This window comes from Cupressus sempervirens, chromosome 3 (assembly GCF_028749045.1).
Source record: "Cupressus sempervirens isolate cs-2001-9-10 chromosome 3, ASM2874904v1, whole genome shotgun sequence".
NCBI classification, from domain to species: domain Eukaryota; kingdom Viridiplantae; phylum Streptophyta; class Pinopsida; order Cupressales; family Cupressaceae; genus Cupressus; species Cupressus sempervirens.
The window spans coordinates 647,939,104-647,953,276 of record NC_143120.1 but is presented as its reverse complement, the minus strand read 5'-3'; the positions used below and the strand labels follow the sequence as shown (position 1 = coordinate 647,953,276).

The 14,173-nt window shown below is 36.9% G+C and overlaps 1 protein-coding gene across 3 annotated transcripts in view; it reads left to right on the top strand.

Annotated features, from left to right (window-relative positions):
- LOC149568367 (uncharacterized) overlaps positions 1 to 14,173 on the top strand; it is a 56,279-nt gene that overhangs the window by 22,588 nt on the left and 19,518 nt on the right. For all 3 annotated transcript variants that reach the window (XR_016362549.1, XR_016362547.1, XM_089821307.1), the window contains exon 3: positions 4,181 to 4,371. Coding sequence is in view for 1 of the 3 variants with exons in the window: in XM_089821307.1 (XP_089677433.1) it covers positions 4,181 to 4,371 (191 nt within the window). In the remaining 2 variants the exon portion in view is untranslated. The remainder of the gene's footprint in view (positions 1 to 4,180; positions 4,372 to 14,173) is intronic.

Below are 14,173 nucleotides of genomic sequence, written 5' to 3'. Positions count from 1 at the left end.
GTAGCGGAGGTTCCGTCACCTCTTGACAATTTTTCTTTAGTGAAGGACGAGTTGCAACTTTATGCCCTGCTGCTTGGTTTTCTTTTGCTTCCTATTGAAGATATGCAAAGACTTGTTCATCTAGAAGGCCATTATCATTGGGGCTGGGACAAATTTGATGCTCTAGTTACAAATATTGCACGAGTGGCCTTTTGCTTAAATACCTTGCTTTGGAATGGCCACAAATCCAAATGTAACTTCTATTGCTTGGAAGAAGTTGTACCATTTCAACATATTTCCATAAGTAGATTTTAGGTTTGTTTTGAAGTGAGGTTGACTACTAGAGCTTGAAAAAATTACCATTGTAATACCTAAGACAACAAGTTCAATAAACAAAAGATTTATAAGAAACCAAAATGAGAAAATTTTAAAACAAAACACGAGAGTTCAGTTGTAAAAATAATGTAAGGAAAAACAATACAAAAAAATAAAAAATAAAAATTTACGATCTTTTGAAAAAATCTTCCTCTACAATCTCTTTGACAGAAAACCAACACTTGCAAATGTGTAGGAATAACACATCAACCAGCTTGGAGTATTCATCAATTAATCTTCAATTCTATTCATGCACAAATTCGGCAGATTTATATTTGGGAGCAAAATAAGTAGGTTTGGTAGGTTAGGGCCCACAGGCTAGAGCCAAAGCCTTGTCCAGACTAACAAGAATCTGGAATGGGACCCTAACTCAGTTCGAGCCAGCTTGGGACTCAACTTGTACAAGCGAATTGGTGACGTGCCATTTTTGTAATATAAGTGTTTGACTTAGAATTATGATGATTATATTAAATACTCAAACAAAAGTAGATGTCATTCCTAGGGAGGAACTAAACATGGGGCAATGTCCAAGTGAGGTGCGAGAGGTTGGGAAGCACTTAAACAGTTTGAGTAGGAGATGATGGCTTGAACATTAGACAATTTTGGAGGCCTATCATCCCTACCTTAGTTTTTTAGCTAAATCAATTATTTAATGTATTAAATACCAGCTAATTTCTGTGTCTTGAGATTTTTTATTTTCTAACCTTGATTTATTTATTTTTATAAGATTAGTATTAATTGTCTTTTTTTTCCTATTAAATATAAGTAAACAATCGAGTCACAGTTATGATACAAAAATAATTACAGCTTATAGCATAGCATACCCTTATACCGATACCAGTTCACTATGGCTCACTTTTGATTTGATATTACATGCATAATTCTGAGCCTGTCTTTATCAAAATGTATACAAACATGTTACAAATTGATAAGACAAATTATGTCAATTTAAACCAGGCTGTCCATGGCAGAGGGCCATCAGCCCATTTGAGCCTCAGCGTCTTGAGTGATTTCATTACATGGATTGGAAATCCATGCTTCCCAGGGTAGAGCTGGCGGAGGTGGAGGGGCACCAGTGACAGTGTTGGAGGAGTTGCTGCTGGTGGGAGGCATAGAAGAAATCAACTGGGGAGCAACTGAGCTGGGAGGTGTGGTGGCAATGGCCTCAGTTGCCTTCTTTTTAATTTTGAGTACAATCAAAATCAAATTCTGCCTTCTCTTTGACTGAGATTTTGTATGGCACTCCTTTCTTTCTGAAGATAGAGGCACACTCATTGATGACTTTCAACAACTTACCCTGCTTAACGTGCAAGATCATGGTAACCTGCACAGAGATATTGTAGTAAATGAGTCTACACAGAGACTCAATAAGAATTCCAACTCTATGCATAAATATATCCTCATTCCTAAACTTCCAGATGTGCCTTAGAATGAGATGAGAGGGAATATACCAAAACAAGTTTCCAGATTTAACAATACCCTTCATATATCCAGAGAGGAACACAACATAGCACAATGCGCAAGTGAGGCGGGAGAGATTGGGAAGCACCCAAACAATTTGAGCAGGAGATGATGGCTTGAACATAAGACAATTCTGGAGGCCTATCATCCCTACGCTAGCTTTTTTACCTAAATCAATTATTTAATGTATAAAATACCAGCTAATTTTATATTTTTTAACCTCGATAATTTAATTTTTAATTTTTTTTAATATTAATTGTCTTGGTGGTCATGGATTCAATTTATTAAATGAACCCTTCTCATGGTTTTAATTCTTGGTTAATTAGTGTTTCTCTTTAATTGGCGGCTTTAATCCAAATGCTAGAATGTCTAGTTAATAATTATATTTTCTGTTCTATTGGTCAGGCTAAGCTGACATCATCTACGTGTAGGGATTTATCTATTTACGGATCCCCATAACTATTATTAACAAATAATGGGACACAAAGTATGATCTGATAAATTGATCCTTCCAATTCCTTGTCTTCTTTTCTTATCTGCAAGCCTTCTAACCTAATAACTATGGGCTGCAGAAGCTCTAATTGATTAAAATAGGTAACTATTCAGTATTTTCTGTACTTTATATTTGTTTTTTTGAACAGTTAATAATTATTTATCACCATGAAGAGATTTTCCTATACAAGGAGTTATGTAACTGCAATGTATGTCTGTCAGTTTTGATATAACCAATGACAGAGTGTGGTCTGGTATGTTTATCTTATCAATTTCTTGTATGCATTTTATCTAAAGACTTCTAAATTAGTAACTGTGGATTGCAGTTGCCTTTCGATATTTGAGTTGTGTATCTATTTATGTTACATTGGACAAGTATTTGTTACTGGGCGTTGTAAAAGGTGATCCTTTTCTTGATTTGCACGAACTATATGTATGACCTTTAAACTTAGTTACCTGGTTGGCCCCTAGACCCTATGTGACCAGCCTGGGTACGAACTGGTACCTGGTTGCGGTCCATTTGCTGGTCCGGGCAGGGTTTGAATTCCAAGGCCCCAGTTCAAATTGGCAGGCTAGAAAATGGAACTGGAGTGAATCAGGCTTAAATAGATTGAACGTGGGCGAATCTGGTTCGAACTTCGAGGAATTAGGCCCCGCAGATGTCAAAGTGACTTTTTTTTTAATACCAAATTTAATTAAGTTTTGACATCCTTAATCCTAAAAGGTGGAAATGAAAGGCTTATGTTGGCTTTGAATTCTCATTTGTGTTGTGCATGTAGGTTATTTTGAATCGAATGAAACCAAATGCAACGAAAAATTAATTCACTGTTCTAACATCTCCATACACGTGCAAAACATTACATGAAGGTACAGTCTGTAGAAAAGCAAGAAATCGGACTGCAATGTGTGAAAAGCACAGTGATAAGAAGCCTAACCAGCTATTTCTTCCTTCTCCAACCTGTGCATTCAAGTTTGGACTGCATGTTTATGCATTTACAAGCATTTCCAACTGCTCAACTTACTGGCAACTTCCCATAACCAAAAATGCAACTTTAACATGACAACATGACAACATTGACAATATTGCAATTTTTAATCCATTAGACAAACTTGAAACAATGATACTTGAACCTGCTGTTATGATTTTATTTTAATGTTTTGAATCTTTGATGTTGAAATTGAAATATATGATGTTATGTTCATGATTCATGAATACAAGTTTTAAAGATTATGGTGTTTTTGTTGTTTGAATCATACGATTTTATGATACTATGTGGCATCCTAATTTCAACTCACGCTTCTAGGCTTCATAAACATGTGTATATATACATACGCACACACATGTATATATGTGTATGTATGTATGTATATGTATATATTTAGTTATTTAAATTGTTACATGTTTTTGTACAAACAAACCCAAACCCCTTTCCAAAATTTTTCCGTACTGGCAAACCGGATCTTTGAATTTGAACCGGTAACTTAGCCTTTAAAGAAAAGGTATCTTGTTAAATAGATAGAAAAGTTGTTACTGTTCAATTTTCTATTTTGGAACTAGAAGTGCATTATTCGACTTATTAAAGTAAATTCATTCATAATTAGAGAGCTACTAGTGAAAATAATTGGTAGAATTTAATTCTGTCATGAAAGTTCTTTGATTTGAAAGTGAGGTCTGTTAGTGATCATTGGTTATATATTCAGATTTTAAAGATCATTGATGTAATGAGATATATATGTGCACTTCCTTTGTAATTTTCGTAGCTAATATAGTTTTCATTACACATTAGTTATGTTTTATGAAGTTTACCTTCCCTACGAAAGGAAGGAATTTCAGAATAGCATTATAATGTCCTAAACTTTACTTTGGTTATAGTTCTTGGCAGGGAGGTCAGTTGAGGATATCAAACGAGAAGCAATCAAAGATAAGGACTCAACCAGAGATAAGGAATCAACTGAAGACCTTACAAAATCATCAAATGAGAATAACAAAATTTTGCCATCTAGTGGAGCTCCATCTTTGGGTATATCGCTTACTCAAATGCCAGAATCCAAACCCACAACTCTGTAAGTTCAAGTGCCTTCTCGAATAGTTTGTTTCCAAATTTGAGCCTCTGATTATGTCCAAAATTCCATTTAAAATTCTAAGTATATATTTAACTATTATTTTCAATTGAAAATAACCTTTTGGTAATGGGTGAATATATGATGTTTTTCATTTACATACAAAGGGTATGATACTATTAGGGTGTCCATCCATAATAGAGGGATCAATTAGAGGATTTGCTTCAATTGACTATCGAGGATCTTGATTATATTGGTTCTGAGGGAGCGAACCATGTTGAGATGATTTCTCTAGTGAAACTATAGCAGTTAGAGGACTATGATTCATATGATGAAGTTCCATGTATGTAAATTGGAAGACCTTCCTAGATAGATGGATACTTGTTGAACCAAGGAGCATGACATGACTCATTGCCAGGAGGTCAAAAGGTTGATATCAAATTTAGAGGGAGTGTGACTCTTCATTAGATGCAACCTTGGACAAGGAGGTTAGAAGATTGATATCAGATTCAGAGGGAGTTTGACATTTTATCATAAGCAATCTTGGACAAAAATGTCAACATATTGAGAACTAAATGAGTTCTTCTCTGTAAGGGAGAAGTTTGAGATGAAATTCCTTGTAATGCCGCCTTCTCTATAAGAGAGAAGTTTGAGGTGAAAGCCCTTGTTCAACCCTTTGGGAATATCCATGGTGGATTCACCCTCTGGTATGGTTCATGGTGGATATCATGTGAGTTACTACATGATTTTGTAGAAACATCATGAGAGGCAATGATCTTTCATCGATGTTATGATTGTGGTTATTATTTTAAGGTGATGGTCTTAACAATAGTTTAACCTGTTGTTATAATGGATATCATTTGGTTGATGTCTATGGAGATCATGATAGTACATATCTCATAGAATTTTTTTGAAGTTATTGTACTGAGATATGACATGGTGTATACCACGAGTTGTAGTATTGGAGACACCATCTGCATATATTTTCCTTGGTAGGCATCATGAGACTTGATGCCAGTGCACATACCAAAGAAAATTATATAATGAAATATGATATGGTTGATATTCCTAGTTGAATTCTACTTCTAATTATATTGAAAGATAACATCAGATTGGTGGATATAAGTTGATATTCTTAAATACACCATTTCCAAGAATATCATATTGAGATGATATCTCTCTATTTTTTGAAAGCACGGTGTGTTGATTCTATAACAATCCTCTTTAGCTAAGAGGGAGTGTTAATGTTGTAGCTTCATTTGAGTTGATTTGATCATGAGATATATTGTTATGATTACTAGTTAATCATTATTGTCTTTGGTTAGTACTTACTAGACAATTAATATGTACACTTATACATTTATATGATTTTAACTATTGTCTAACAATTACTAAACCAATTGAAGCATTACTCTGTTATTAATGCAGTTCTTATTGTTCAGATTATTAAATTGCTATACAAATAACATCCTTGAGATCACATATATTAAATGGCTGCAAAAGAGGTTCGGGTACTATTAGCAATTTCTTAAGATTCGGTACTATCAGTCTCATTGGTATTTGCAAATCACATTGAAGAAGGGGTTTAAGGATACTTACAAAGCAATTGTCCAATATTCATATGCCTCCTACAAATGATTTTAAATCAGATTCATCATCAGGCTAGAAGTATATTGACTATATTGGGAGAAAGAAGTAAATAAAAGCAAAAAAATTGTATTATATCTGACTGTACAATTTTTAATAGAGATTTTGTTTATTCTAATTTATTGGTGTGAATATATGTTATACACTTATATTTAACATTCGTAATACCAGAATTGCGCGCACGCACACACACACGCGATCTATTAATATTTGGTTAAGAAGGGGAGGTTGTAATGTTACCAAGGAGTGGCTTCTATAAATCCAAGCAATGGATATCTGACTCAAGATAGGGTAGGGGTCAGCATTCCGAAGGCCTTGAGGGCAAGACCCAAGATGAGATACAGACTTGGACCTATAAACTTTGAGGGAATCCATTGCTTTTGGTATTTAGGGAACTTGGTTAAGACCTACTCCTTCCATTAGTAAGCTGAATAGTAATAAAATTGGATATAGGGGTATTGATGTTACATATAGATAAATTGACATAATTAAATGAATTAATAATTATTATTTATAAACATCCTAGCTTGAATTATTGTATTTAGGACATGCAATGCAGAGTTTGAAATAAATATGTAATAATAATTCTAACCTATTAGGGGTCATTGCATAAAATGTCAAATGAATATTTTTGGGCTGTTAGTCCTTATTAGCGAATTGCGGCAAATAATTTGGCAACTTATTGCCAAAATTTCTGTGGTAAGTTGGGTTTGTCTCTGCGATAAAGTCTTGAAACATTGGCGATAACTTTACGTATATTATCGCAAGGTGTAACTTATCGGTGATACTTTGGCGATATTTTGATCTGAGTAAAACAACATAGGTACACCACCATATATATAATAATGTATTAGTTTATATGACATGACAAAATGACAAAATACACCATCATATCAATCTTTTAGCTCAAAAATATTAGTGTCATCATTAATAGTCAGCCATCATTGATCAAATATCATAAAAAATCATCAAACATATCATCATCATCCAGCTATGGCAATTTAGAAGCACAAATAGTGCCACTAGCTTCAGTACTAGCAATGTCAGTGTTAGGAATAGCCTCAGTATCACAAGGTAACTCATGATCATCATCATCAACTGCAAGTTCACAAGGCAAGCAACCAAATCTTCCAACTCCACAGGCTTTGGTTCAACATTCCAATTGTTTGCCTCCTGTTATTGTAGATGTTGTCTTTGTGTGTTATGAGCCTCAAGGTTGGATGCACACAGACCAATTCTTTTGGCTTCTTGGAATGTAGTGTATTGTGTTTTACTGAGTGGATGGAGTATGTGCTCCAATTCCTTTTAGATAATGATGAACTAACAATCTATCAAAAAATTCAATTTTGAAATTAGAAAGTTAAGAGTTTTGAATAAAAAATTAAAAAATATAAATTCAATATTCAACAACAAGAATTTAGAATTCAAAATCTGAAAGAGTTAAAAACAAACTTATGATAAAATTTTGATAGCAACGGGTTATAGGTGCTGGTACATTTCTCCATAGAAGTAGCACCATCTATGAGTATCAAGATTGTTCTTGTCTTCAAGAGCCTCATGACCACGAGCTCAGTTTTTGCTAAACTCATGAATTCTGCCCTCACCATAGGTTTTATGTGATTGAGATAAAGTTTGCGAAGGGCTTCCTTGTACTCATGACCAACTTTAGGATCTTTGTATGGGGCAACTCCACTGCTACTCTCCTTGAGGACTGTCTAACTAGAGTACATGCAACTCATTGCAAAGGCACGAACATGCAAAGGGGTAGTTTGTGTCTCTCCACCATGATTTCTATATTTCCATGAAAAACATTTCTTTAGGTTCTTGCTCTTTCTCATTTAAAACAATTTTATTATCCTCAACCATGGAGTCTGTATCATCATATACCTCATGAAGCAAGGCCTATCCATGTCAGTGTATTGGACCACACTCAATATAGGTTTAGTGAATCCAAGAACTACTCGACATGATCTCACCAAGAGACGTCTAGCATCATATCCTTAATGGCACTTGCCCTTCAACTATTAGATTGCCTCCATACGCTCCAGTTAACATTGATTATAATTCTAGACAATGCCTCTTTAACCTTCGCAAGGCATCTCAAAATAGTACTGTTGGACGCACAATGGGTCACAACAATGCATTTCAAAATTAAAACATTAATAAATTTAAATTTAAATTTAAAAATGCAAAAAATTTACTAAACTATACTCTAAAATGCATTTAAGATCTCAAAAATTATCTAAATATCGCTTGTGACATATGGTGGTTCATGCTGAACATTTGGATCTCTTGGGCATCTTCATACATTTTTTTGACCCGCTTAATTCTCTTGCCATTTTTTTGCAGCATTAGGTTGAGTGGACATCACAAGGCATCCAAACAATGTGTTTGAAGTTTAGTTATCGGATTCATGCCTGGGAGGCCGGATTTGGATCTGCTAGGGTTTGTCTGGATTCGGGTAGGATCCTTGTTTTGGACTATGGATTCGTTTGGATTTGGGAACCGCGAATCCGGACGAATCCACTCCAAAGCAAGGATCTTGCACAAATCCACGCAGATCCTCATGAGTCCAACACGAATCCACTGGAATCCCCAAGGACCCATAGGCCAAACTTGGAATAAATATAAATAAATATATTGTATATATATATATATATAATGCATATATCTATATTTATAAATTATACACGCACACACGAATCCTAATGGGAAAAATAAAAAAATCATCAATCCACGAATCTGTTTCACGTGCCCAAATCGGATTTGTATCTCGTATCGGTAACTAAGGTTTGAAGCGCTTCTCAACCAATAACCTAACCCTACAATTTTTAGCATTGTTTGTTATTACTTGTATGGTGCATGAGCAACCCAAGATCCTAGTGGAGAAGATTGAAGGCTAATGGTATGTCATGAGGAAAGGATGTAAATAGGGTTAGGATGATCATAAAGGTCCTTTGGACCTAATTGGCAATGAATAGGACCCATGTGTAAGGCAATTGACATGTTAGGCATTGATAAGCCAACATGGTCAAAACTGGTCAAATGGTTAGTAGGTTGGTTGGAAAGTTAGATTTGGAGTTTAGAAGTGTTTTTGATCATGTAGGATCAATTTGGGTCAAGTCCTAGGTGATAGGAACCCAAAATGCAAAGTTGCACCAAAAATGCAAAAATTGTCAAAATGTCGCTTGACAACATTGACAACTTTTCACTTTTGGTTGCCCAACTTCTCCCAAACAGTCAGATTTGTTCAAATTTTGATTGAGGAAGATGATGTTGGTCTATTTAAGGTCTTTGGGATGGAAAATGATTAGAGGAGTTGTATGTTGATGTTTCAAAGCAATAAAGAACTCAGATCTTCCTACAATTTTGGTCTTGTGCCATTGTTCTATTTTGATTGGTCTGATTGTATAAATTGTTGAATCGTGTAGGGAGATGAATTAGGATTCTTCTAAACATGATATGAAAAGATTTGGTTGAGTTTGGAGGAAGAAACACTCGTTTTTCTAAGATAGGGTCTGAAACCCTCACCATTTAAGGGTTTCATCACAAAAATGGCCTTCTCTTGAGATTTCACCATTGGAATTTAATGACCCTTTGTGGAACTCAAGAGGCGGGGATCCACAATATGTTCCAAAATATTTCAGATGTAAGGTCCCCCTCTTCTGGGTCAAAGTTGAATGTCGTGACTTGTAACAATTAGTCAGTGTAATATAGAGAAAATATAGATTAAACATGTTAGAAATATTGAACTAATTGAACATAAATCTAAATACTACCCTCGCTACCCCTCCTAATCTAATGTCTTTGTTTTGGAGGAGTTAATTATTTATAAAGTTATCAAATAAATAAATCTTAAAAGGTAACTTTATATTTAATTAATTTAATAAAGTGACTAAAATAATAAAATATTTTATAAAGTCACTTAATCAAATAATGTTCTAGAGGTTGTTGGAAGAAGCGGAGAAACAATTAATAAAATAATATTCCTTCTAGAAGGTGACTTAAGAAAAGTTCAAGAAGGAGGCCAACCTATTGAGGAAAAAGAATAAATGGGCATTGAGGGCTCATTGTCTATCATCCAGGTTTATTGTTGATATTTGTTGATGTGCATTGTGGAGCCTAGGGTTTTTGCAGTAGTCACAATTGGCCATTGAGAACGAAAACCCTCAATTGGTACGCAATTTTGAGGGTGTGAAAGATCACTTGAATTATTGCAGCTGGGAGGAAGATACTTCAGTCTTCTATTTGTGCTACATCGAGAAAAAATATTCGAGTACAATAGCTGATGTATTATTGTACTTATCTAAATAAAGGGTTGCTTCTTTATCTATTCACATGGGAGCTTCAAGCCAACCAGATTTGAGCAGGTTTATTACAGTGGTATCAGAGCGGTTTCTTGCCAACCTGGCAGGGTTTATGCAGCCACCATTTAATTTAGTTTACAAAAGTAAAAAAACAAAAGGCTCTATTTACACAGGGAACCAACACAGTTGAGAACATGGTTGAGAGACACTCTCAAAGCCCATCCAGAATGATGCGAGATGATGAGGCTTTACAGCATCAAGATAGGCTTCTACAGTCAATAGAGGCAAGTACATAGGCAATGATGGTTATGATGAAACATTTGATTAGGGAAAATAGGAGAAATAATCATAATAATGGCCAGGATGACAAGAGCATAGTAGGATCACAACATAGGACATGGTCTGGAACAATTGACAGACCCACACGTCCTATAGTCAGGGAAGAAACTCCAGCACTCACACCTGATGCTATGGTAACAGATATTGTAGATGAACTCCGACAAGCGAGGAATGAGTGGGATTCATTACCAGCATATGTACAGGATGGATGGACATTTGATAGGTACTTGAACTACAGAGCTGCCAGGCAGATAAACATAGTGAGTTGCAACAGGTCACTAACAAGTTGGCATTACCCACATTTGATGGCAGTGGGAAAATGACTGCTCGTGCTTGGATTCATAAGGTGGATACTTTCCTATCTCTGAAGACTATGACAGAATTTGAAGCACTCAAGATGCCACTTTACACTTAGATGGGGCAGCTCATGACTGGTGGACACATGGCATGATCACATTGCAACACAATCAGATAACTACTTATCAGGAGTTCGTGAATAGATTGATAGAAAGGTTTGATAAAAAAAATCTTGAAGTTTATTTCCGAGAGTTAGCCCAGTTGAGATAGTCAGGAGGCTTAGAACAATTCATCAATGACTTCTAGAAGCTTGCAGTGATGGTGCCTGACATTTCAGAACGGAGGCTAGTCATTTTATTCACAGAGGAATTAATTGAACCACTCAAGGGGTGGGTAAAGGCCTTTGATCCTCCTACATTAGAGGAAGCCATGAAGAAAGCCCGTAGTATGAAACTTGCAGCTCCAGCAAACTGATTTAGTTCGAAGGGTTCTTCATCATTTAGAGATAATAAAGGGGAATTCAGCAAGGGTAAAGAGAAGGTTAGTGACTCAAAAGGCAAGTCAGCTGCACCTTTGGATAAGGAAACGCTTAATGACCTGCGTAGGAAGAAGCTATGCTTCTTTTGCAAAGGTCCCTATGAGTTTGGTCGTGACTGTCTAATGAGGCCTAAGGGGAAGGCTAACCGGGTGATGTGGGCTTATTATGAGGGTTCAGATTCAAACAACTCAGAGCACCATGATGAGGATCTTGATGAGGCAGAGGGTGAACAAGAGGTAGATAGTGCTGAGAAAAAAGAGGCTCCAGAGCTACATTTATAGGAGGCACGTTTGTGTAGTATTCAAAGAGAGGGATCTTTCAGACTTCACGGAGTCTTAGTGGGACAGAAGGTTATTACTCTGTTGGATACACGTGCCATGCATAATTTCATTGATGCATGATTTGTGTAGAGGCGTGGACGCATTACTGAGGAGTTCGAGGGATTGAGAGTCAAAGTAGCTGATAGATATACTCTTCGTTGTGATAGGATGGTGCGAGATTTACCTTTGCGCTTGAGCAACTATGAGTTCAAGGCAGACTATCATGTGGTCAACATGGGTGACATGGACATAGTACTTGGGATGCAGTGGCTACATTCTTTGAAGGAGGTTACCCTGAGATTGGAGGATATGGAGATATGATTTGAGGTGGATGGCAAGACTCATGTGCTGAAGGCTATCTATAATGGTGATGTCAGGACTATCTCATTTAGACGGTTGGAGAGATTAGCTAGGCATAATAATATAGAGTGGGTGGCAATATGCGCCTTGATGCCTACCCAGGAGGAGCAACATAAGGTTGAATATCATCCAGATATTCAAAAATTGAGAATCAAGTATGAGAAGGTATTCAGCGAGATTCCACCAGGCAGGCCACCAGACAGAGGCATTGAGCACATTATAGAGCTGGAGGAAGGCACTAAGCCTATCATGATCACACCATACTGGCACCCAAAACAACTCAAAGATGAGATCGAGAGGACCGTCAAGGAGTTGCTAGCAATGGGACACATTCGACCAAGTAAGTCACCTTTTGTGTCTTCTATTGTTTTGGTAAAAAAGAAGGATGGTGCTCTACAGATGTGTATTGATTACAAGGTGTTGAATAAGAGAACTATAAAGAACAGGTATCCCATCCCACACATCGATGAGTTGATAGATGAATTGCATGGGGCTTGTTATTTCACAAAAAATGATTTGAGATCAGGCTATCACCAGATTAGAGTTCGAGGGCAGGATATTGAGAAAACTGGTTTTAGATGTCATTGTGGGCACTTCGAGTTTGTAGTCATGCCTTTTGGTTTGACTAATGCACCTGCCACCTTTCAGTCCACTATGAACAAGGTCTTCCACCATCAGTTGAAGAAATTTGTGCTGGTGTTCTTTGATGATATTTTGATCTATAGTAGGACATGGCAGGAACATTTAGAGCACTTGGAGACAGTTATGAGCATTTTACAGAAGGAGTCCTTGTATGCCAAGGAGTCCAAATGTGATTTGGGGATGACAGAGCTGTTGTATCTTGGACACATCAATAGTGCGGAGGGAGTGCAGATGGATCCTAAAAAGATCTGCGCTATTGTTGATTGGCCACCACTAGAGAACCTTACACAGTTGAGGGGGTTCCTTAGTCTATGTGGATTCTATCGCAGGTTTGTCAGTGGCTACTTACGACATGCAACACCCATGACAAATTTGCTGAAGAAAGGGGCATTTTTGTGGACTTGGGAGGCACAGGACTGTTTTATGCGGTTCAAGGAAATAATGACTTCATGCCCAGTATTAGCATTGCTTGATTTTATGAAGCCATTTGAGCTTCAATGTGATGCTTCTGGAGAAGCAGTTGGTGCTGTACTCATGCAGGACAAGCATCCTATAGCTTATGAGAGCAGGAAACTCAAAGGGCCCAAGAGATCATTCAGCATATATGATAAGGAGATGTTGGCCATCATGCATGCCTTGGCCAAATTCAGACAGTATCTTGTGGGTAGCAAATTTTGTATTAAAACTGATCATAATAGTTTGAGGCACTTTTTGGGACAGCGGGACCTGAATGATCGTCAGCAGAAGTGGGTGAGTAAGTTACAGGCCTATGATTTTGATATCACATATGTTAAGGGGACATAGAATGTTGTTGCAGATGCTTTATCCCACAGGCCACACCTCATTTCTATGATTCAAATATTAGAGGATTGGCGACACTTGATTGTAGTAGAATATGCCAGAGACACATGGGCCTTTGATATAGTGGAAGGAACAACGATTGACACCAGGTACACTCTTGTAGATGATTTGATCATTTACAAGAACATGATTTACTGAGTCCCAGGATCGAAAGTGAAGATGTTGATTTTGAGAGCACTCCATGATTCACCTACAGCAAGCCATCCTGAGTATTTCAAGACTTACAGGTTAGTACGGGAGCGGTTCACGTGGAAGGGGCTTAAGGATGATGTTTTGCAGTATGTGCGTGAGTGTCTTGTTTGGCAGTAGAACAAACAAGAGCACACTTATCCAGCAGGGCTCCTACAGCCACTTCCTATTCTTGATAGGAAGTGGAAGTGCATCTCCATGGATTTTATCACGAGCTTTCCCAAGGCCCAAGGGTGCAATTGTATCTATGTGGTGGTGGATAGGTTGACAAAATATGCTCACTTCTTCCCTATCGCTGCTACATA